The 26,041-nt window shown below is 38.7% G+C and overlaps 1 protein-coding gene across 5 annotated transcripts in view; it reads right to left on the bottom strand.

The window, feature by feature from the left end:
* Positions 1 to 853: 853 nt before the first annotated feature.
* The window catches only part of EVA1A (eva-1 homolog A, regulator of programmed cell death), a 78,104-nt gene continuing 52,916 nt past the window's right edge, over positions 854 to 26,041 (bottom strand). For 3 of the 5 annotated variants that reach the window (XM_032653475.1, XM_032653477.1, XM_032653478.1), the window contains 3 exons: positions 22,306 to 22,424; positions 20,944 to 21,115; positions 854 to 2,133 (listed from right to left, as the gene is read on the bottom strand). In XM_032653475.1, the coding sequence (XP_032509366.1) occupies positions 1,760 to 2,133; positions 20,944 to 20,989 (420 nt within the window). In that variant the 5' untranslated portion in view covers positions 20,990 to 21,115; positions 22,306 to 22,424 and the 3' untranslated portion in view covers positions 854 to 1,759. The remainder of the gene's footprint in view (positions 2,134 to 20,943; positions 21,116 to 22,305; positions 22,425 to 26,041) is intronic. The other 2 variants (XM_032653476.1, XM_032653479.1) reach the window with 1 other exon arrangement.

Consider the following 26,041-nt stretch of genomic DNA (forward strand, 5'->3'; position numbering starts at 1 on the left):
AAATTAATTTTAAAAAATAAAAACTTTAAAAAGTGGCACAAGCCAATATAGATGGTGTTAATCTAAAGCCCAGGGGAATGGGGTGATTCCTGCACTTGTTACCAAGGGACTGAAACCACAAGGGTAAGAACCCAGATTCAGAGAGGCAGATTTAACAAGATTTTTGGCAGTTGTTACTAGCCAATGAGATCACTCAAAAAGGTATAATCAAGCCAGCCATTGAGGGTTTCAAGCAAACTGTTGCCCCCTTGGGAAACAGATATCTGTAACCGTTCAGTTCTTAAGACAGACTTCCAAGCCCCTATCACAGATAGTGAGTTCCCAAAGTAATAGAGTGTCCAGCTGAGGAAGTCTCCCAACCATCTTCTCAGGTATGATGACAAAGCCAATGAACTGGGGAAATCCACTAGGAAGGCTCTGGAGCATCCAGACAGGCTGACTAAGCAACCCACTGCATGGCCAGAGAAGCGATCTGACAGACTGATAGAATGCATTATTGCCGTCTATCAGGCTGGAGGATGCTGCTTCCTCCTCTGTAACCCATTACTAAATGTGGTTCAGCCTTGCCCCTCTTTCTTCCTTACCAACTTCCCCTCTCAGTATGAGGCCACCATATTATTTCTAGCCTTAGGTAAGTCTTCTATTCCTCTGTCAGCTTAACAATCACTCAACTATTCTGTAATCATAACAGAAACATACAGAAAATGAAAAGCCCCTAGGGGCCATTTCTCCATTCTCCAGTTTCTCACAATTCTCCAGCTATTTGAAGGGCCTGGCAAAAGACCATACCCAACCATATAAAAGGGCTGCTGTTTAGGGTAAGTGTAACCACAGAGATAAACATAAAACAAAAAAAGATCTTATGTAACATTTATTTTTTATCCCAACTTAATTTTGGCTTTATTCCTCACCTCCCATTCCCATTCTTTTATTAGAAATCCAAACGGGATTTTTTTTAAAACAAATTGTTTAAAATCATGATTACCTAGAGTCAAAACAAAATTTTCTTCTCTCCAAAAGGGGGAAAAACACAGCTTTTATTCTTGTGCTGCATTTTCAAATGCATGTAGCATTAATTGCATGTTAATATATTCTTTATAAGCTATTTAAAATAAAACCTTCATCCTTTGAGGTTATTGACATTTTTCTAGTTCACTGACACATCTCCTATAATACATTATTCATTTTCATGAGTGAAGTGGGAACTTTAATAAAAAATAGGATTTTAATCCCTGAGGTTGCCATTGCAACACAAGATTGAAAGAATAGACCTTAAACAATAAGCATTGATCATGCTATCTGGATCAAAATCACCTCCATAGCATGGAGTCATTTAGAAAGTTGCATTTACTGGGTTAAGTTAACCCTGCTCTTCCTAGCCCTCATGCTGTAATAATATTTCCTTTTGTAAAGAAATAACACATAGCAATGAAGTCTGCAGAAACTTCTGAGATCCTCAGAAATCAAGAGAAACCACAAGTTCCATTTCTCTACTCTCCATCCACATTGCTGGAGAAGGGTTTTCAGCACCATTCCAAGACCTGGAAAAGTTGATGAACCAACTTGTTTTTTCTACTTCTCCATAAATTTAGTAAAAAGGGAGAAATCAGTCCTCCTGGCTAGAAAATGGGAATGTCCTGCTTATCTCTGCCACCATAACATTAGCAGAGCTGCGTTCAACTCTTTGTGCCCGCCCTCCTTGTGGAACCCTTTCTCTACCAGGCGGCTAACAGCGGGGTGTGGATTCCTGCTCCTGTCCCTAGTAGTAGCGGTTCAGGCTCCTGGTGCCAGGAACCTCGGGCTGGCCATTCATCCAAATCTCCCTGATGATGCGTTCCCGCTCCTCTAGCCGCTGGGCACGCTCCAGCTCCTCCGCTGAGGTGAAGACGTTCTTGTTCAAAGTCCTCTCGAAGCGACGATGTCTCCTGACTGAGATGTCAGATGCCGCGTAGGAGCTGCCATCCTCGCTGTCGCTGCTGTTGCTGCTGCTTTCTTGGTCCTGCAGGAACTTCTTCTGGGGATGTTGCCGGCAGTCTGTGTGGCAAGAGATCCTCATCACCAGGGCAGCTACGGTGAGGACCAGCCCGATGCACACACCAGAGACAAAGTACAGGGCTGCTCGCTCAGGATTTTCTGGAGGAGGAAGAAGAGAACATTTGAGAGATGACCACTATATATGCAGAGAGCAAATATGACTCCAGCACAGGGTGCACGCCTCTCACCAGACCTCAAAGCTTTGATGGTTACAAATATTGCCTTTCCACGTGACAAACTGCATAATGTTTTTAAAATATAATTTTCAACAAATGGTGAATGTGGGTAAAGAGTGTATGGAATTCTCTTACTATTCCTGTAACTTAACTTCAAAATTATTTCAAAATGAAAAGTTAAAAAGAAAATATTATTTAGCATTTACTAGAAGCAAGTAACTGTGCCATTTGCTTATACCAGAAAAATCTTTGCTTCTGAATTTGCTCCTGCAACCCCTTGAATTACCTTTTAATCATAGTTATAGGTAACTTCTGAGATGACCCCCCACCTCTTGGTATTCATACTCTTATGCAAGCCCTTCCCTCCAAGGGCTGGACATAGTGGGCTGGACCTAGTGACTTACTTCTAACAAAAGTGATGGATGACTCGAGATCAGGGAACCCAAGACTGACTTCTAACTTACTCATGCTCTCTCTCTCTCTAACTTACTCACTTGCTTGCTCTGATGCAGTCAGTTCCCATGCTATGATCTGTACTCCAGAGAGGACTGCATAGGGAGGAACTAAGGGTGGCCTCTAACAGCCTTCAAAGCTTGGAAGTGTATGAATATGTTTTGTGTATTTTATTTTGCTTAGCTGTATTTTTAAGTATTCTATTCTCATTGACATTACTTTTGTAATAAATAACGTTATTTTACTGGAATTTAAAATTTTGAAGTGAATCCTCTCCTGGTAGAGCATTGAGGTGGCCACAACCCTGGTCATGCAGCAGCCTTGTGGGACACCTTGAACCAGAGAACCCAGCTATGCCAATACCAGATTCCTGACTTACAGAAACAGAGAGATAATTCATATGTGTTGTTTTGAGGTACAGATGGTCCCTGAATTGCAATGGCTAGACTTATGATTTTTTAACTTTACAATTTAGTGAAAGCAATATGCACTCAAGTAGAAATTATACTTCTAATTTAAAATTTTGATCTTTCCCTGTGCTATCAATATGCGGTACAATACTCTTTTCTGATGCTGGGCAGCAGCAATGAGCTGTACTCCCAGTCAGCCACATGATCACTTAAGCCATTCTGAACGTAGACAACCATTCAGTTTCTCACTTTCAGTACAGTAGTCAATAAATTACATGAGATATTAAAGACTTTATTAAAAAATAGGGTTTTGGGGGCTTCCCCGGTGGCGCAGTGGTTGAGAGTCCACCTGCCGAGGCAGGGGACATGGGTTCGTGCCCCGGTCAGGGAAGATCCCACATGCCGCAGAGCGGCTGGGCCCGTGAGCCATGGCCACTGAGCCTGCGCATCCGGAGCCTGTGCTCCGCAACGGGAGAGGCCCCAACGGTGAGATGTCCGCGTACCACAAAAAAAAAAAAAAAAAAGAAGCAGGGACTGGAATGGTTCTTCACACCATAAAGTACAATTCTAGTTCTTTGCATTCTAAAAAGAGGGTTTGTGTTAGATGATTTTGCCCAACTGCAGATTAATGTAAGTGTTCTGAACACATTTGAGGTAGGTTAGGCCAAGCTATGATGTTCCACAGGTTAGGTGTATTAAATGCATTTTTGTCAATATCAAAAGAAAAATCCCAGTCAAACAATGGGTAGAAGACCTAAATGAGACACTTCTCCAAAGAAGACCTTCAGATGGCCAAGAGGCACATGAAAAGATGCTCAACATCACTAATTATCAGAGATATAATTACATTGAGATATCACCTCACACCAGTCAGAATGGCCATCATCAAAATGTCTACAAACAATAAATGCTGGAAAGGGTGTGGAGAAAAGGGAACCCTCCTACACTGTTGGTGGGAATGTAAATTGGTACAGCTACTATGGAGAACAGTATGGAAGTTCCTTAAAAAACTAAAAATAGAGCTACCAATGAATCAGCAATCCCACTCCTGGGCATATATCTGGAGAAAACCATGGTTCGAAACGATACATGCACCCCAATGTTCATTGCAGTGCTGCTTATAATAGCCAAGACTTGGAAGCAACCTACATGTCCATTGACGGATGAATGGATATATATATAGATATAGATATAGATATAGATATATACACACACACACATACACACACACACAATGGAATATTAATCATTACAAAGAATGAAATAATGCCATTTGCAGCAATATGGGTGGACTTGGAGATTATCATACTAAGTAAAGTTAAGTCAGACAGAGAAAAGACAAATATGTGATATCGCTTATATGTAGAAGCAAAAAAATACGATACAAATGAGCTTATTTACAAAACAGAAACAGACTCACAGACTTAGAAAAAAACTTATGGTTACTAAAGGGGAAAGGTAGAGGGGAGGGATAAATTGGAAGTGTGGGAATGACATATACAAATTACTATATTTAAAATAGATAACCAACAAGGACCTCCTGTATAGCACAGGGAACTCTGGTTAATATTCCACAATAACCTAAATGGGAAAAGAATTTGAAAAAGGATAGATATATGTATACATATAACTGAATCACTTTGCTGTACACCTGAATCTGATACAACATTGTAAATCAACTATAGTCCAATACAAAATAAAATTTTTTTAAATGCATTTTTGACATGATATTTTAAATTTACAATGGGTAAGTTGAGGAAGATCTGTAATTTGCTGTGCAGCAATAGATAACTTATACAATCACAGATTGAAAGCCAGTGTGGGCATTTTTGCAAACACTCATCAGGTTAATTTGTGGGGGAGTAATTTAAGCCCTTTTGTGGTGAGAGAAGAAAATAATCATTCTGCTGATGAGTAATATACTTAGTGGGCCCAGTGATGATCCCTGTATGATGTGTTCAACAGAATGAGAGCCTCTGAATGAAGAGCTCTCACCTTCTACATGTGAGAGCACTGGGACATGCCTGGCCTTGAGTCAAAGGGCGTGGTCAATCTGACCAGACCCAAGATTGACATCAGTAAATTAGATCCATAATCTATATTCACCTGTAAGTATGAATCAAAATGTATATATTGTTTTGTGCATTTTTAAAGAATATAAGTGGAATCATACATGATTTATATTTGCTTTTTAAATTTAAGAATATTTCTTAGAGAGGTTTCAACATATGTCAATAGTATTCTTTCTGACTGCTGCGTATTTTTCTGTAGTATAGACATCAAAGTTTAACCTTTTCCTTGTTGATAGCATATAAATTGTTTCCTATTTTTCACTATTACAATCAATGCTAAAGTCAGTATCTTTTTGTCCTTGTATATATCTCTTTATGCATTGCAGAATTATTCCTACAGTTTAGTTAATCTAGAAACAGAACAGCTGTATCAAAGGGCTTAGGCATTTTCAGGTTTTATACGTTTCAAATTGTACCCAAAAAAGGTTCTATCAGTCTGAACACAGCATACTGAACACATGTGTTTATGATCCCTCCTTCTCTCTGAAACCTCCACTGAAATGACAGTGATGTGAGTAAAACAGATACAAAGTATAGGTACAAAGAAAAGAATAGAGAAGAAAATAGAAAACACGAATAGTCCAATGTTTACTGCAAGGGAAGAAATGTATGCATATGATTGAATACAAAAAGGGACGATGTGAAATAAAAACTGTTTAAAGAAGAAAAAAGAAAACACGGAGAGTCAACATAAGAGTAGTCAACAAACAATGAAACATAGTAAAAAGGGACTGACGTTAACATCATGGTAGTGTAAGACATCCTTACTTTTTGTACAACTAATGAGGTATCTAGCCATAAACCACAGTGCCTCCGTGGGAATTGTGTGATCTAATATATGCCAAGGGACCAGGGAGAAGTCTTGCTTACCTGTTCATCTGGTAATAGACAGACAAACACTGGTTTGGGCTACAGAATCAGCAGAGCGAGCAAACGTGCCTCAACAACTCCCAGCCGTGATTGGGGAAAACCTGGAGAGTGCTGACTTGGGCAAATACCCACAGATGAGAGAGAATTTGTAAAATTCCAGCCCCCTGGAGGTGATTAGAGCACACCACTGGAGGGAACACACACACACACACATACACACACACATACACACACACACACACGAGTTTGAATGCAGCAGAGAGGGAAAGAGGAACTTTTTCAGCTTTGCCCCTCTCCACAAGTTGACACAATAACAGACTGAACTATCCCATGGTGACCTGTCCACAGGTGAAAAGGAGAGTACAGTGTGAGTGCCCGGCTACCCCAGCTATGCTGGATGCTGCAAGAGAAACCCATTTTTCTCCAGCAACACTAGGAGTACTGGAAACAGGACCTCTATGACTGGGGGAAGGGAGAAGATCAGAAAAGGCTAATAAGAACATCAAAAGGCGTTAAAGGGGCATGGTTCCTGCTGTCTGTGCTCAGGGCTTCAGCAGGAAGTCCACTCAAGAGCCCCTGGGAGAACATCAGCCAAGGATATCCCCACCAGCTGGTGGTTACCCCCAATGCCCCAAGTACTAAACCCACACCTCCCCTCACTCTGTGGTGGCTCCTTGTTTGCACTCAGAGATTGGCAGCAGGAGTGAGCAGGGTGAATGCAGTGCTATTAGAAAAACAGACCGGTATCTGTGGGCAAGAGAGAAAACACAAACTTGAGCCGTAGTGCTACCTTCTGGAAAACAAGAGAGATTTCCAGCAGCCAGCCAGGTGAGTTGTAAGAACCACAGAAGACATAAAAGCTTAAGAATTCTGCCACAAGAGGGAGCAAGAAGTACAGAGCAGGTGTATAAATACAAGGTCAGAGAGAACCCCAGATAGAACAGGATCAACAAACAGTATACCCTATCTGAAAGCAACTAGTAAAGATTTGAGGAGGTGTCTGAACTACAAGAAAGAGGAAGAATCAAGAAAACACATCATCACCAAAAGATAATAATCCTTCAATAACTGAACTCAAAAGCAAAAAATCTTACAATCTAGCTGATAAAGAATTCAAAATAGTTGTTTTGAGGAAACAGTGAGCTACAAGAAACACAGAAGACAATTCAATAAAATCAGGAAAAAAATACATGTACAAAGTGAGAAATTTAGCAAAAAGTTAAAAACCATAAAAAGGAACCAAACAGAAATTATGGAGCTGAAGAATTTGAGGATTAAAATGAAAAATGAAACAGAGAGAATCTGCAGCAGGGTAGATCAAATGGAAGATAAAATAAGCAACCAGGAAGACAGTAATTTTGAAATAACCCAATCAGAGGTGAACATAGAAAAAAAAATGAAAAAGAGGGAAGAAAGTGTACATGATCTATGGGATTCAATCAAACACACAAATATATAGCATAACTGGAGTTCCAGAGGAGAAGAGAGGGGCAGAAAGTTTATTTAAAGAAACGCTAGCTGAGAACTTCACAAACCTAGGGAGAGTCCAAGTTTATGAAACTAATAGATCATCCTACTATCTCAGTGCAAAAGACCGCCAAGAACATTATAATGAAATTGTCAAAAATCAAGGAAGAAGAGAGAATCCTTAAAAATCCAGAGGAAGAAAGATAATAAACTTACAAAGGAACCCTCATTAGGCTATCAGAGGATTTATCAGCAGAAACGCTATAGGCCAGGAGAGAGTGGAATGACCTATTCAAATTGTTGAAAGAAAAATTGCCAGCCAGGAATACTTTACCTGGCAAAATTATCCTTCAGATATGAAGGAGAAAATATGCTAATTAGTGACATGAAAACACATTAAAGTATACAACACACTGGTAAAGGTAAATATACAATAAATATACAGTCTCAGATTTAGAAAACTCTAATTCTGTACTATGAAGCTGTGTTAACCACTTAACTGCAGTATAAAGGTTAAAGGAAAAGGGTACTAAAAATAAGTGAAACCACTATAGTCTGTTAAAAAATACACAATATAAAAACTGGCCAATTGTGACATCAAAAATGTAAAGGGGTTAGTAAAATGGTGGAGGCTTTGTGATCAAAAAGCTTTCATCTTTCACCAATTAGTATGCTGTTAGCTGTGGGCTTGTCATATATTGCCTTTATTATACTGAGATATATTCCTTTTTATACCCAGTTTGAGGGTTTATCATTAAAGAAAGTTGTATTTTGTCAAACGCTTTTTCTGCATCTATTGGGATGATCAAGGAAACAGGAGATGACATCACCATCTTAAAGAGATAGCTGCATTCCCATGTTTACGGCAGCATTATTCATAATAACCAAATTATGGAAACAACCTAAGTATCTATCAACAGATGAATGGATAAAGAAAATGTGATATATATTACAGCATTATTCAGCCGTAAAAGAGAAGGCGATCCTGCGATTTATAACATGGATGGACCTCAAGGGCATTATGCTAAAATGAAATAAGTCAGACAAAGGCAAATAATATATATCAGTAACACGTGGGATCTAAAAAAGTTGAACTCATAAAAACAGAGCAGAACACTGGTTACCAGGGGCTGTGGGGTGGAAGAACTGGGAATATGTTGTTTAAAGGTACACGTTAGCAACTAGTAGATAAATAAGTCCTGGAGACCTAATGCACAGCATAGTCATTATAGACAACAGTATTGTATTATAGACTTCAAAGTTGCTAAGACACTATATCTTAATTGTTCTCACCACAAAAAAAGAAGATAGTAATTATATGACGTGAAAGAGGTGTTAGCTAATGCTACAATGGTGATCATACTGCAATACAGAAATGTATCAAAGCAACATGTTCTCACCTTAAACTTATACAATGTTCTATGTCAAATTATATCTCATTTAAAGAAAGAAAGGAAGGGAGGGAGGGAGAGAGATAGAAGGGAGGGAAGAAGAGAAGGGAAGGGAGAAAGAAAGAGAAAGAAAGAAAGAAAGAAAAGAAAGAAAGAAAGAAAGAAAGAAAGAAAGAAAGAAAGAAAGAAAGAAAGAAAGAGAAAGGAAGGAAGGAGGAAAGGAAGGAAGAAAGAAGGAAAGAAAGAAAGAAGGAAGGAAGAAAGAAAAAGAAAGAAATAAAGAAAGAAAGAAAGGAAGGAAGGAAGAAGGAAAGAGAGAAAGAGAGAAAGAAAGGAGGGAGGGAGGGAAGAAAAGAAAGAAAGGGAGAGAGAAGGAAGCTGAAACTGAACTCTGTCCAGCCAATATCGAGCAAACAGATATTCAGCAAACACTGAGAGGATTGAGTGAGCTCTTTGCCTTGAGAAGCTTAACAGCCCAGCAGGGAAGATGGCCTTATCCGTTGCAGTACCAAAGGGAAGTGCAACTATAGAAACATGAAGAAGGATTTCTGGAAATGCGAAGGTGAGTGGAAAAGCTAAGTTCAAATATGGGAATCTGAAAAGGCTTTCTAGAAAAGATGTACAAATCCATGCTTTTACCAGGGTGGAAAACCATCAGGCAGACCTGTATTTGAAGCCTCATCTCAGACTCTTCTTTTAAACAACGATAACACTACCAACTCTGCTGAATTGTGGTAAAGATATTACAGATGACAAGCATAAAGGGATTATCCCAGATCCTGGCAATAACTGATAACTTATTCTCACTCTATTTATTTTGTTCCCCTCTCTCCCTTCCTTCCTTCCTTCCTTTTCTTCCTTCCTTCCTTCCTTCTTTCCTTCCTTCCTTCCTTCCCTCCTTTCTCTCCCTCTCTTTCCCCCTTCCCTTCCCTCCCTCCCTCTCTCATTCCTTTATCCATCTATCTGTTTTCCTCCCTCTTTCCTTCTCTCCCTTATTCCCTTCCTTTCTTTTCTCATCCCATCCTCCCTTCCCTGTGAATTAATGTCTCTCTTTCACAACCTGCCCTCACCCCACCTATAACATAGGTTAAATTGAAGATGGTTACTGAACTGAATGTTGGAAACCACTATTTTCCCTCTATCGTAACTAGTCCATCCTGTCCTGTCTTAACTTCCCAGATAAGAAAACATCTTTTTTTGCCTACTATTGTCTCAGACACAGATTCCCAGAGAAACCCAGTAAAAGCAACCAGAGAGGGCAAGGAGTTTTTACTGAGTGTCACTGGATCCTGAGCAGGTGACTCAGGACTGATTTTCACAGCTGATATAATTTGTGTTGTTTCTCTTCATCATTCCTTAACAAAAATCAAACTGTAGTTCTATTGTGGTTGCTTTATCTCTCTCTGTTCCAGGTCACTTCCTCTTAGGCAATGATCTACCCTGTCTTGAGGAGATCCAGATAGCTGTTAGTTGACCAAGAAGCAGAATAGAGACAGCTATTGATGGTAGTTTTCCCTCAATAAATAAAAATAAATGTATTGCTATATCTTGCTTCCTGCAGGGTCATTGTTTTCATTGGCAGGAAGAGGACCTATGGGGAGGTCCTGGGGCTAATTTCATTTGCACCCTTGGAAGTCAGATCATGCCCAACAGACGCAGTAGGAGAGAACAGTAACACCAGTCCAGGCCAGTTCAGCTGAGGTCTGTGCAAACATAATCTTTTCCCTGCATGGACTTTCTTGTTGGTCCTACAGCTTACAATCCCTTGAGTGGAAAAGAAAAGATTTTAAAAGATAGGCTTTAAAGAGAACAGTGTGACTTGTGTAGAATCAGGGAGTATTCAGCACAAACTCTTCTCTGAATTCTTAAGGCACTGTGAAGATGTCTCTTTATGGGATTCTGCCCCTCCCTATAGAAAAACAAAGACTCCCATTAAAACTTTTGCCTTCTCTGAAATGCTGGAGAAAGCTTCCTTCCTTCTCTTTCCAGCTCTGATTTTTTCTTCCCCAGGAAGGAGTATTGGAGAATCACTGTGCCCACTAGGCTGGCTCTGGTGCTCCTTCCTTCTGGTGCTGGTTCTCCTTTGCTTTCACTTCTTTCAGCTTCCCCTCTCTTCTCCTACTCCCCCTCTCTTGCCCCCAGGCAAAAACACCCCAGAAGAGGCCTTTCATTATTCCACCTCATCCTAATCCACCCTACTCACTTTTCTTTACCTGCAGTGGGAAAGACCTGCAGTTCTATAGCCCAGGACTCAAGGGCAGCTAGGTAGAAGGCCCTGACACATTATCTGATCTGGCTTATTTACTGGGCAAGTTGATACTGTATTCTGATGCTTTTCTGGCTCCTTGAGTATGGAAGGGAGGAGTGTAATTAGCTCCTCCAATCTAGGCACACTTTATATAGTTGTATTATAATCAGTTATGTAACCACTATATTCCCCATACAACAGTGAGAAATTTGAGAAGAGAATCCACATGATTCACTTTGGATTGCCACAGCATCCAGCCAGTGCTTTGCTCACGGTGCCTATCTCTTAAGTATTTATTGAATTAAATCATGAATACACAATTTCTAAAAGTTCAATTATTATATGTGGATAAATAGATATATGCCAGTATGGATATATGCATATATATGTGACAAATGATTTATGTATAATAATATAATATTAAAAGAGTAGGGAATAGAAAAAAATCTATCAAATCACCATAATCTTACAACCTGAATATAACTACACACTATGAAGTGCAGTGAAGCGAATTTTCTTCTGTTCTTTCTTTCTCTTATATAAATTTATATTTACTTGGTTATAGTCAGTTTATATACAACTTATATTTTTCTCTCTGGATATACTTTCTGTTTATTTTTAAGATGATTTTTTTAGAGCAGTTTTAGGTTCACAGCAAAATTAAGTGGAAGGTACAGAGATTTCCCATATACCTCCCAACCCCACACATGCAATAGCTTCCACCATTATCAACATCTCCCATCAGAGCGGTACATTTGTTACACTTGGTATAATTTGGTACAATTATTATATTTGACACATGAACCTAATAGACATATAATAACCCAAAGCCCAGAGTTTATATTCGGGTTCACTCTTGGTGGTGTACCTTCTATCAGTTTCAAAAAATGTATAATAACATGTATCCATCATACACAGTATTTTCACTGCCCTAAAAATCCTCTATGCTCCACCTATTCATTCTTCGCCCCAAGGATACACATTTCATATAATGTAAATGTCTTTCTGTATTGCTCCACAGTCTCCCAGTCAATCATACTTAACAATGGCTACATAGTATTCTACCCAGTGAATGCACCATAGGCTACAAAAATAGTTTCCTACCTTTGGATACTTAGGTTGTTGCAAATTTCTTTTTTAGTAAAAATGATGGAAGGAACATTTTTGTGCTTAACACTACTTCCTTTTTTGCTTGTTTGTTTCACTTACTGCTTTTATAATGGATTCTCAGAATACAAATCTTCATGTCAAAAGGGTATATATTTTTATACCTCTTGATACAAATTGCTAAATGAATGTTCAAAAATGGTACATTACTTTATCTTGCCAACAGCTGTGTATGAAAGTACCACTTTCACCAAACTCTCCGAAAGGGGATATTCCAACTGTTGGATTTTCTTTTTATTTTATAAGTCAATAAATGATTACTTTATTCCACAAAAATTTACTGTGAGTCAACAGTGCCTTTGGCCTAGAGACATAAAGGTTCTCAGCCTTCACCAGATTCCCATATAAATAAAAGAATAATAATAATAGAAAACAGAAATTACAATACTTTCTTAAATCTCCAAATTTGTGACTATTAGTTGAGTAATGTTGGTCTACTCTCCCTCATTGCTGAGACTACCTCCCTCATGCCAATCTCATAGGAAAAGTGATTCAAATTCTGGTTAAATACTACATGGTCTGCACAGCTATAGTGGCAGTTAAACATCCAAAGAATATTGGTTAAGTAAAAAAATAAATAATCCCCCAAAACTTATTCAATGAAAAAAATTACTGTAAGCAAAGTTAAATGACAAATTGGGAAAAATATTTGAAATATGTAACAGAGACCTAATATATAAAGAGCACCTAGAAAGAGCAAAAAAGACACCAATAAAGTAAATGGACCAAAAAAAGAAAAAAAAAAATCGGGCTGGCCAAAAAGTTTGTTTGTGTTTTTCCATTGCATTTTACAGAAAAACCTGAAAGAACCTTTTTGCCAACCCAATATTAATAGTTCACAGAAAAGTAATGGCTCTTAAACATATGAAAAGATGCTCGCTGAAAGCACGGGCTGGCACACCATGGCTCACAAGCCAAATCTGGCCAGCTGTCTGTTTTGTTATTGGTACAAAGCCATGCCCATTCATTTATGTTTTGTCTATGTCTGCTTGCATGCTACAACACAGAGTTGAGAGTTAGAATAGAAACTGTATGGCCTACAAAGCTGAAAATATTTACTATCTAGCTCTTTAAAGAAAAAGTTTCCTGACCTATGACCTAGAGGAACAAAAATTAAATAACATTTAGATATTATTTTTTATCTACCAGACTCAAAAATCCAACAGTTTGAAAATACTGTAACAGGGTTTTCTCATACATCTTATAAGCAGTAAATCTGTGAAACTCTTTAAATGCCAATTTGGTAATACTTATCATAAATAATAATTATTGTACACTTGATCCAGCAATTCTACTTTTGAGAATTTTCTCTACAAATGCACTTGAACACATATGTATGTCACGGTTATTTATTGCAGGCTTGTTGTCCTGTTTGAAAAGATTTGAACCATTCCCACTGGCCATGACTGGTTAAACTATGATTCATCTGTACAATGGAACAGTGTGTAGTTGTCTAAAAGAATGAGGAAGCTCTCTATACATTGATATTAAATACAATATTTTCAAAATACATTTTTCAGTGAAAAAAGTTAAGTACAAACCTGTGTATAACAGTGGGGAAGGTGAGACTGTATGCTTATATTTTCTTATATCTGCACAAAGAACTCTGGAAAGATGCAGAGAAGCCTGGTATGGATCAAATTTGGGGACTAGAAGTAGGAGACAGCTCTGGAGTAAGACCTCTTACTACATGTCATCTTGTATTGTTTGATCACTGAGCAATATTCATTCACTAACTTGTTGAGCATCTAATAGGTGCCAGGCACTATTCTAGATGCTGAGGATATGGCAGTAAATAAATGAAACACAAATCTCTGTGCTCTTGGGAGTTTACATTCTAGTAAGCTAGCAAGGAGATGGATGATAAACAAGATAAATAAATAAAATAGGTGGTATGTTAGGTGGTGATAAGGAGAAAACAGAAAAAATAGGAAGGAAGATATGATATGTTAAATGTGTGCTGGAGGGAAGGAGGTAGACAAAGTGACCAAAAGGAATCTCACTGAGAAGGTGATTTTTAAAGAAAAATCTAAAAAGAATGGAAGAGTGAGGCTGGAGAATGTATTATCAATTCAAAACATTAAATTAAAAAGAGCAATCATTCAGCTTAATCTTTCTAACAACCTTCCTAGAAGTTATTAATGAGGTTATTATTATTAATGAGATTATCCTCATTTTAAATTGTTATATTATGATACCAAGGGGTTGCTTTCAAGTAGTTAGAACAAGAAGTGTTTACTGCTCCAATCCAAGTGCTGAGATAGAGGAAACCAAACATGTGTAGGGAGAACACATGGATGATTCTTAGGTGGATGGGCACCTAAGCCAGAGTAGGGAATAAGGGGAGAAGATGATTGAGAGAACACTAAAGACTGGGAAGGAGTTAGCCAGTCCAAGACTGAATGGAAGAGTTCCTGGATAAGGAAATAACTGTGCAAAAGAGATGAGAAAAGGCTAGGCAGGTGGTTTAGAATAGTTGAAGTGAGGCCTTGCTCAGGGAGGACTATAATTAAATAAGAGCATGGAGAAGTCAAGGTTAGACAATAAAAGCCCTGGTAAGCCACATAAAAAACTGCATATTGGAGTACCTCAAACCATCCCTAAGTCCGTTGCCTCTTGCTTGTCTCTATTCTAGCATGTTTTCTAAACCTTGGCATGACCTACATCTTGAAAAGTTAATTCTTTGTCATAGGGGTTGCCCTATGCATTGTAGTATGTTTCTCTACCCACTAGATGATACTAGCAGCAACCCTCACCTGTTGTTATAGCCAAAAATGTGTCCAGACATAGGCAGAAATTCCCCTACTGTGCAAAATCACCCCTGATTATGAACCACTGGTCTGGAAGTTGAAAAGGCTAGAATTCTCATTTTTCCAGCCTCTCTTACACCTAGAAATGGCCATATGACACAGGTCTAGCCTATGAAACATGAGATGAGGTCGGCTGGAACCTCCTTCCTTTTTCATATGTCTTTCAATCTTGAATCAAAAGGCAAGAGCAACAGCAGCCATTTTGCAGCCATGAGATGACAAGCATAAAAAAAAGGTCATGAGAATCACAGAGAATCTGGCCCCTATATTTTTGAGCTAATGCTAGCAACCACCTACCTCGAGACTTCTTGTTATGTGGGTAAGATAACTCCTATGTGTTTAGGCCACCAAATTGAAGGTTTCTACTATTTGCAGCTGAAAACAACTCTAACTGTTAAACCATAAAAAAGTGTTTGGATTTTATCCTTGATACAACGAGGATCCACAAAGAGATTCTAAAAAGTAAAAAGAATTGCATCATCACACCTACATTTTAGAAACATCGTTTCACTACAAAACACGGATTGGAGGTTGGTAGACCATAGAAAATGCCATTATGGCAAAGCAGGCAAAAACATGAATGAGCTTAAACCAACTCAGTTACAGTGGGAATAAAGTAGAAGGGAGGCATTTCAGGGACATTGAAAGGTGAAATGGACCAACCGTAAGTGATTGGATATGGGCAGTGAAGAAGATGCATCAAAGGCTAAAAATCATATTTCTAGTATAGGTGATGCCCTAGATGGTAAACAAAATAAGGAGTATATTTAATTTGCAAACAATGTTACTGATAAGGGATTAATTTCCAAAATATACAAACAGCTCATACAGCTTAATATCAAAAAAACAAAAACCCAATCAAAAAACGGGCAGAAGACCTAAATAGACATTTCTCCAAAGAAGACATACAGATGGCCAACAAACACATGAAAAGATACTCCACATCACTAATTATTAGAGAAGTGCAAATCAAAACTCTAATGAGGTATTACCTCACACCAGTCAGAATGGCCGTCATTAAAAAGTCTACAAATAATAAATGCTGGAGGGAGTGTGGAGAAAAAAGAACCCTCCTACGCTGTTGATGAGAATGTTAGTTGGTGCAGCCACTATGGAGAACATTATGGAGGTTCCTTAAAAAACTAAAAATAGTTACCATGTGATCCTGCAATCCCACTCTTGGGCATATATCCGGAGAAAACTCTAATCAAAAAAATATATGCACCCCAATGTTCATAGCAGCACTATTTACAGTAGCCAAGACATGGAAGCAACCTAAATGTCCACTGACAGATGAATGGATAAAGATGTGGTATATATATATATACATATATATATATGTATATATATATACACAATGGGATATCACTCAGCCATAAATAAAGAATGAAATTATGCTATTTGCAGCAACATGGATGGACCTAGAAATCATCATACTAGTGAAGCAAATCAGAAAGAGAAAGACAAATATATGATATCACTTATATGTGGAATCTAAAAAAATGATACAAATGAACTTATTTACAAAACAGAAATAGACTCACAGACATAGAAAACAAACTTATTACCAAAGGGGAAAGGTGGGGAGGGATAAATGAGAAGTCTGGGATTAACATATACACACTACTATATATAAAATAGGTAAACAACAAGGTCCTACTGTATAGCACAGGGAACTATACTCAATATCTTGTGCTAACCTATAATGGAAAAGAATCTAAAAAAGAATATATATATATATTCTTTTTATATATATAAAATATATACATTCTTTTACATGTAAAAGTATATATTTAAATATATATTTTTTATATATTACGTATATTATACATATAATATATATATATCTGAATCACTTTACTGTATACTTGAAACTAACACAAAATTGTAAATTAACTATAGTTCAATTTTTAAAAAAGAAGCATATTTAAAGGGAACAATATTCCATTCCAGGTCAGGTTCAATTTGAAACACTTATGGCACAACTAAGTGGTAACGTTCAGGTCATTTAGATACTCAGCTAGAGAAGTCAGAAAAAGAGTAAGGCAGTGGTAATTATATATATATATATATATATATATTTACTTATTTATTTATATATATATACATGCATATATATATTTCAAATTTTTAAATTTCAATAAAATAACATTACTTATTACAAAACTAATATCAATGAAGTATAGAACACTTATAAATACATCTAAGCAAAAGAGAATTAAAAATACACAGACACATACTCATACAATCCCAGCATCCAGATATAGTTTATAGTAAAATGTGGTTATATATACATATGAATATACACACATAATGGGATTATACTGTATATGCTGTGTGGTAACAGGCTTTGTTTACTTAACAGCACATCATAAACATCTTTCTACTTAAATTAATATTCACCTACATTTTTTTTTTTACTATTATAAACAGTTCTGAGATAAACTGCCTTCACAGTAAAATTTTGACCCATATCCCTAATTATTTCATTAGGATAAATTCCTAGTTGTGGAATTGCTGGCTAAATGTTATATGTAGTTTTTTTTTTTGTTTTTTTTTTTGTTTTTTGCGGTACGCGGGCCTCTCACTGTTGTGGCCTCTCCCGTTGCGGAGCAACAGGCTCCGGACGCGCAGGCTCAGCGGCCATGGCTCACGGGCCCAGCCGCTCCGCGGCATGTGGGATCCTCCCAGACCGGGGCACGAACCCGTGTCCCCTGCATCGGCAGGTGGACTCTCAACCACTGCGCCACCAGGGAAGCCCTATATGTAGTTTTAAGGCTTTTGACATTTGTTCCCAAATCATTTTCTAGAGAGGCTATAGCAATTTATAATCCCATCAGCAATATGTGCAAGTACTCATCTCCCTACGCTTTCTCCAAAATTGAAATTATAAATGTAATCGCTCAAATATTTGAGAATTTTATAAAATTAAAATGTTAACCTTGGGGGCTTCCCTGGTGGTGCAGTGGTTGAGAGTCTGCCTGCCGATGCAGGGGACACGGGTTCGTGCTCCGGTCTGGGAAGATCCCACATGCCACGGAGCGGCTGGGCCCGTGAGCCATGCCCGCTGAGGCTGAGCCTATGCATCCGGAGCCTGTGCTCCTCAACGGGAGAGGCCACAACAGTGAGAGGTCCATGTACCGCAAAAAAAAAAAAAAATGTTAACCTCACTGTTGATTTCATTTTGCATTTGTTTAATTGCTAGACATTGAGCTGCTTATGTTTTACCAGTAATCTGTATTTTTTCTTTGGCAAACTGCTGATTCTTATCCTTTGTCCACTTTTCTTTTGGGACACTTATCCTTTGTTGATTTGTAAGAGCTCTTTATATATTAACTTTAACCCTTCTTCATTAATGCTGCCTTTTTTTCTTAGTTTGCATTTGCCAAATACGGGTACATTTTGATAAACAGATATTTTAAATCATACCTTGGTCAAGGTTTAAAATGGGTATTGTGAAGAATGGGAGCAAGATGTATCCAAAAGCAAATAGAAAGAATGACGCAGTATTACAAAGCCTCAGCTAAGGCCAAATTCCATGAATTTCTTAATGGTTTCAATCTGCAAAGTTGTAACAGTGTTTGGTTACTTGAGTGCAGAGGGAGAAAGGGGAGAAAGAAGGGTTTACTTAAGAGTTGGGATTTTGCCTGTTGGTTTAACCAGAAACTAGACAAAGGAATAAAGGAGTTATGTGTATTAGCAAGTGTGTTCCTGAAATGATGGACCACATGGATGAGGCAACTGATAAACTGGGAGAAAATAGGAGCGGTTAGGGGCTGTTATCTTCACCTTCATATTTTAATTTTTTTTTTTTTTTCTGTGGTACACAGGCCTCTCACTGATGTGGCCTCTCCCGTTGCGGAGCACAGGCTCCAGATGTGCAGGCTCAGCGGCCATGGCTCACGGGCCCAGCCGCTGTGCAGCATGTGGGATCTTCCCGACCGGGGCACGAACCTGTGTCCCCTGCATTGGCAGGTGGACTCTCAACCACTGCACCACCAGGGAAGCCCCCCATATTTTAAATTTTTTAATTCATTTCCTTTATAGTCAGGCAGTGTTCTGAATCACACTCAGAGTGAATTTTTAGCCACCAAGTCTATTTACTTGATCTAATGCAATTTATTTTAGCCAATCCACTTTCCATTTCCTTTCCTTCTCTTTTTATCTCAGCCCATATTTACTTAAAAGAAGCATTATCTTCCTGCATCCTAAGCAATATTTAATTCCAGAATATGGAGTGGGAAGGAAAAAGGTTGAAGGGGAGAGAAAAACAGGGCCATGTACCCTTTCACCTTAACAAGATCATAAGACATGTGGTAAACACCAGGGCATTCAATGATCACAACTCAGGGTCATCCTGGTCAAAATGGAAAAGCCGCCAGGTACTTCTTGTGCTGAGTAGAGTTCCAAAGTCCAGAAGCCTGTTTGCTCTCACCCAAGATATTTTCTTACAACAGCTTATTTGCAAGTGTCATCTGAGGCCTGGAAATTCCAGACCCTCCCTGCCACACCCCACTTCATTTTGGGGTGTCCTCACTATAGAATTGAGGAGATCATCAATTTAATTGCTTGTGAAAACATGATACCAGAGTTTCAAACATCTCTTTTCTAGCTCCAGTGTCCTTTCTCTCCAGAATAGCCTAGAAGAATGAGCAGAACTGAGATTTCACTGATGTGTGGGTGCCCAGGTAAGGAGGCCCCAGGCACTGAACTTCCTTGGGGAGGTGAGGAGCTGACTGATGACCTGAGCCTTTGCTGATCTGAAAAGAGAGAACCCTGGACTTGAGGCATGTGAAGACTACATGCTGCCAGGCTCCTGAGAAGTCCTCCTTTCTAAAATCAGGTTGCACGTCATCCAAGATGCTCTCTCAACAAAAAGCCATGAACTCCCTTTATCCTCAACCCTAGCTCAGATTTGCCATTGTAAATAGAAGTGTCAGGTTTTGTACCTGAACTCTGAGGTCACCACATATCAAGCCTGACCAGAGAACTAGAAAGTAAAACCAGTCCCCCAGGGGAAACCTAATCAGAACCACAGTCTCTTCCTTTTATACAACAAACAGAGACATAAGGCCAAATAAAATAAAGCAAACTACCAAAACCTTAAAAACTCACTCAAGCAGAAGAAAATCAATTTGGTCATTTAAACAATTCAGCATTTTCATGTATTTTTAAAAATTTTAGCTTTATTGGGTATATTTTCATGTATTTTTAAATGACTCCTTTTATGTGAACAGCACCTGTTCTCAAGAAATGATCTTGAGGAGAAAGTCAGCCATCTTTCTAAAAGAAACAACTGTGAACCAAGGAGGGAGCAAATATCAGACTCTCCCAGACTCACATACTTTCTGTCTCTATGTCTCCCAGAAGGTTTTCAAACTTCTCACACAACCCCCCAAACACAGACTACACATACACACACACACACACACACACACACACACACACACACACACACACACACACACACACACACCCTGGGAGGAGTTGAGAACCACTGCATAGAAATAATCAGGCTGAGGATACTCCATTCTGGCCTTACATATCAGTTAAATGCTTAATGACAGAAGCCAACAGTAGCCCCAGGCTATTTCCTTCACCCGAGCCCAAAAGGAAACCGAATATTTTTCAGCAAGATAAAGCTCTTAGAACCCCCCATTTGCCAAATTAGAGAAAGCTTAAGTTTCAAACCAGAAAACGTTTCATCTCAAAACTCAGTACCACAGAATCCCTCTGTTATGAGAGGCATATCTCTCCTGAGTATAAGACCAGAGATGGCCACCCAGGAGATGGCTCTACCCAGCCCCAGGCCTCAGACCTGGCCCAGCTGAGACTGAACAACTACCTGAGACAAAGGAATAGGCCTCTAGGATATTGCTGAGCAAAGCCATGTCCACGAACTCGGGGATCACCAGCTCCGTGTTGTGGTAGAAGGGCAGCCTCGATGTGACATCCAGAAAAGGCCTCCTGGAGATGCTTCAGCTGGATCAAGGTGGCCACCCTCCCTCTCTTCTCTTCTGTTTGGGAACACAAAGTGAGTGATGAGAACACATTCTGATTTCCTGAGGCTGTGCTCCAGGTAGCCTGGGCTCAAGAACAAAATCCAGTCCAACCTTCCCAGCCAGGGGGCTGCAAAGATCTGAGATCTTGTACTCTTTGCTCTAACAGCTTCTTGGCTTTCAAAGAAGCAGCAACTCCTTAAATCTGTTTTTCCTGGCCTTTCTCCTTTCTCTTCCCCATCTCCTCCCAATTTCCCATTTTAACACTTCTCCCTCACCTTTCCTTGATCCTTTTTATTGCATTCTTCCTGGTTTGCCTATGAGGTTCAGTCCATCATCATTTTAATCACTGCATTTTTACCCCAAGCCACAGCCTGCTTTTCACCTGGCTCTGCTTTCCCCTGTACTGATGGCACTTGTGTACTTTGATCAGCTTGCTTCATCCCACGTATCACCAAATGTGCATTCTTGGCAATGGGTCAGAGCTGACTATTTCAGAACTCCCAAAGTGGTTCCTGTTCTAAAATGCCCCCAAGAACTTGGGAGCTCGAGGCTGCTACCTGCCCCTAGCTCCATGACTCCACCTGTGACTGTGATGGGCCAACCAAACACACATGCACTGCAACAAACGGCCCATCAAAGGAACTGATCATCAGGGTTCAGAACAGGAACTTGGGATCTCAGTATTCAGTGGCTCAGCCTCTGGCTGGGGGAGCACATTCTTTCCCCAGCTGCTGCTGCTGTTTAGAACCAGCATTATCATTACCCATTCAGTGAAGCCCTAGCAGAGAGCTGAGGATTTCAAGTGGCAGAGATCTTAATGACTCCTATTCAGTGCCACTCTATCTGAAGACAGGGAACTGAGTCACAGGGTATGGAAGGATGTCAGGTTAGGGAAAGCTAAGGAAGCAGAAGGTTCCAGTCCTTTCAGAAGAAACAGGTTCTCAGGTGGGTCACAGACATTGGTAACATGGATCACATTCAGAGGGCCTGGAGAGCTGCAATTCCATAGGTGGATGGAATGGGTCACAACAGATAAGACAACTCTCACTTTGGTGAATTCCAGTGCGCTCAGGGAAGACCAAAGCAAGAAAAGACAGACCAACCCATAGGTAGGACAGAAACGAACACAAGGTCCTTGGAGTAGCCAGAGGCCCAGATAGTGGCAGATGAGGAGTGGGCTAGCTATTGCTGAGGGACCCCTGTACCTCTGAGTCTTCAACAGCCATTTGAGTTCCTAAAAGGTGACAACTGATGATACAGGTGAAGACTTGGAACCACCACCCTGAGTTCAGAAACTGCTCTGCAGGTCTGAGGACTTCAGGACCTAGGAAGAGAGTGAAGCCACTGGAATATTTCTGAGTATATAGTAGGACAAAGCTGTTTCAGGTCCATTCCCTCCTTTCTATCCCCACTAATCCTACATAGTGCAAGTCTCATCATTTTATTTCTGTGAGTTTTCCAACAGTCTCCTATCTGATGCTTCTGCAAATACCTCTTCCTATTCAATCTAGCACCCACTTTTACCATCAGGGTTATCTTTTATAAAGTACAAATCTGATCACTTCACTCCATAGTCCAACCTTTCATTAATGTTAAGAAGTTTAATCCCCATTAAACTTCTTAACACAAAACACATCCACTTTCACAATATCTGACCTCTATTTTGGCTCTTAATTCATCTCCTACCCAAGTCTACACTCTTACACATATACACAGAGATACAAGTATGCCTAATGCTTCAACAATACCAGATTACTTTCAGTTCCCCAAATACACTAAGCTCTTTTATCTTTTCATGCTTTTGGTTGTGCCCTTCCTTTGCCTAAATGTCCTTCCTCCCTGGCTAACGTTTCCTGTAAGAGAGAATTCAAAAGTTCTACTGTAGTCTCAAAATCCCAAAGACTTCCTTTTTTCCAGAAATATAAAAATCCATACTAAAATTCATATGGAATATCAAGCAATCCAAATTACCAAAACAATCCTAATAAAAAAAAACAAAGCTGGAAGTCTCACACTTCCTCATTTCAAAATGTATTACAAAGCTACAGTAATCAAAACAGTGTTGTACTTGCATAAAGACAGGCATATGGATAAATGGAATAGAGAGCCCAGAAATAAAACCTTACATGTATGGTTAAATTACTTTCAACAAGAGACCATTCAATTTGGAAAGAACAGTCTTGTTGAGAAAACTGGATATCCACATGCAAGAGAATGAAGTTCAATCCTTATCTTACACCATATTAAAAAAAAATTAACTAAAAATGGATAAAAGACCTAAGTGGAAGAGCTAAAACTATAAAGCCCTTAGAAGAAAACATAGAGGAAGAGCTTCATGACACTGGATTTGGAAATGATTTCTTGGACTTGACACCAAAAGCACAGGCAACAAAATAAAAATAGATAAGTTGGACTACATCAAAACTTAAAACTTCTGTGCATCAAAGGATACAATCAACAGAGTGAAAAGCAACCAATGGAATGGGAGAAAATATTTGCAAATCATATATCTGATGAAGGATTAATATCTAGATTATAGAGAACTCCTACAACACAACAACAGCAAAAAACAAACAACCTGATTAAAAAATGGGCAAAGGATTTGAATAGACCTTTCTTCAAGGAAGATTCATGAATGGCCAATAAACATATGAAAAGATGCTCAACATCACTAATCATTAGGGAAACACTAATCAAAAACACAATGAGATACTACCCCACATCCATTAGGATGGCTACTATCAAAAACAAAACAAAACAAAACAGAAAATAGCAAGTGCTGGAGAAGGATTGGAGAGGAACCCTTGTACTGTTGATGGGAAGGTAAAATTGTAGAGGCACTATGGAAAACAGTGTGGCAGTTTCTCAAAAAATTAAAAATAGAATTACCATATGATTCAGCAATTCACCTCTGGGTCTACACCCAAAAGAATTGAAAGCAGGGACTTGAACAGACATTTGTACACAAATTATGATGAAGCATTATTATGGCAGCCTAAAGATAAATCAATCAAAGTGTCCATCCACAGACAAATGGATAAACAAAATGTGGTATATGCATAAAATGGAATATTACCCACAGTCTTTTTTTTTAAACATCTTTATTGGAGTATAATTGCTTTAAGATGGTGTGTTAGTTTCTGCTTTATAACAAAGTGAATCAGTTATACAAATACATATGTTCCCATATCTCTTCCCTCTTGCGTCTCCCTCCCTCCCACCCTCCCTATCCCACCCCTCTAAGGTGGTCACAAAGCACCGAGCTGATCTCCCTCTGCTATGCGGCTGCTTCCCACTAGCGATCTATTATATGTTTGGTAGTGTATATATGTCCATGACACTATCTCACTTTGTCACAGCTTACCCTTCCCCCTCCCCATATCCTCAAGTTCATTGTCTAGTAGGTCTGTGTCTTTATTCCTGTCTTACCCTTAGGTTCTTCATGACATTCTTTTTCTTAGATTCCATATATATGTGTTAGCATACAGTATTTGTCTTTCTCTTTCTGACTTACTTCACTCTGTATGACAGACTCTAGGTCCATCCACCTCACTACAAATAACTCAGTTTCATTTCTTTTTATGGCTGAGTAATATTCCATTGTATATATGTGCCACATCTTCTTTATCCATTCATCCGATGATGGACACTTAGGTTGTTTCCATCTCCGGGCTATTGTAAATAGAGCTGCAATGAACATTTTGGTACATGACTCTTTTTTAATTATGGGTTTCTCAGGGTATATGCCCAGTAGTGGGATTGCTGGGTCGTATGGTCCTTCTATTGTAGTTTTTTAAGGAACCTCCATACTGTTCTCCATAGTGGCTGTATCAATTTACATTCCCACCAGCAGTGCAAGAGTGTTCCCTTTTCTCCACACCCTCTCCAGCATTTATTGTTTCTAGATTTTTTGATGATGGCCATTCTGACTGGTGTGAGATGATATCTCATTGTAGTTTTGATTTGCATTTCTCTAATGATTAATGATCTTGAGCATTTTTTCATGTGTTTGTTGGCAATCTGTATACCTTCTTTGGAGAAATGTCTATTTAGGTCTTCTGCCCATTTTTGGATTGGGTTGTTTGTTTTTTTGTTATTGAGCTGCATGAGCTGCTTGTAAATTTTGGAGATTAATCCTTTGTCAGTTGTTTCATTTGCAAATATTTTCTCCCATTCTGAGGGTTGTCTTTTGGTCTTGTTTATGGTTTCCTTTGCTGTGCAAAAGCTTTTAAGTTTCATTAGGTCTCATTTGTTTATTTTTGTTTTTATTTCCATTTCTCTAGGAGGTGGGTCAAAAAGGATCTTGCTGTGATTTATGTCATAGAGCGTTCTGCCTATGTTTTCCTCTAAGAGTTTGATAGTGTGTGACCTTACATTTAGGTCTTTAATCCATTTTAAGCTTATTTCTGTGTATGGTGTTAGGGAGTATTCTAATACTTTTACATGTACCTGTGAAATTCTGACACATGCACAACATGGATGAACCTTGAGGACATTATGCTAAGTGAAGCAAGCCAGTCACAAAAGAACAAATATGGTATGATTCCACTTATATGAAGTACCTAGAATAGTCAAATTCATAGACAGAAGGCAGAATGGTGGTTGTCAGGGGTTGGGAGAAGGGAGAAATAAGAAATTATTGTTTAATTGGTACAGAGTACAAAGTTTCAGTTTTGCAAGATGAAAAGTGTTCTGGACATGGATAATGATAATGGTTGCACAACAAAGTAAATGTACTTGATGCCACTGAGCTGTACACTTAAAAATGGTTAAAATAGCAAATTTTATGTTATATTTATTTTACCACAATTTTTAAAATTAATAATAATAAATATAAGATGTTGATGAGGTACAATGAATTTTAAAAGTTAAATTTTAAAGATTCTTTAGAGAATCCAGCAATCAAATATTGATTTTCAGTTAATAGGAATGGTAGCAGAA

Source organism: Phocoena sinus, chromosome 13 (genome assembly GCF_008692025.1).
Source record: "Phocoena sinus isolate mPhoSin1 chromosome 13, mPhoSin1.pri, whole genome shotgun sequence".
Classification (NCBI taxonomy): domain Eukaryota; kingdom Metazoa; phylum Chordata; class Mammalia; order Artiodactyla; family Phocoenidae; genus Phocoena; species Phocoena sinus.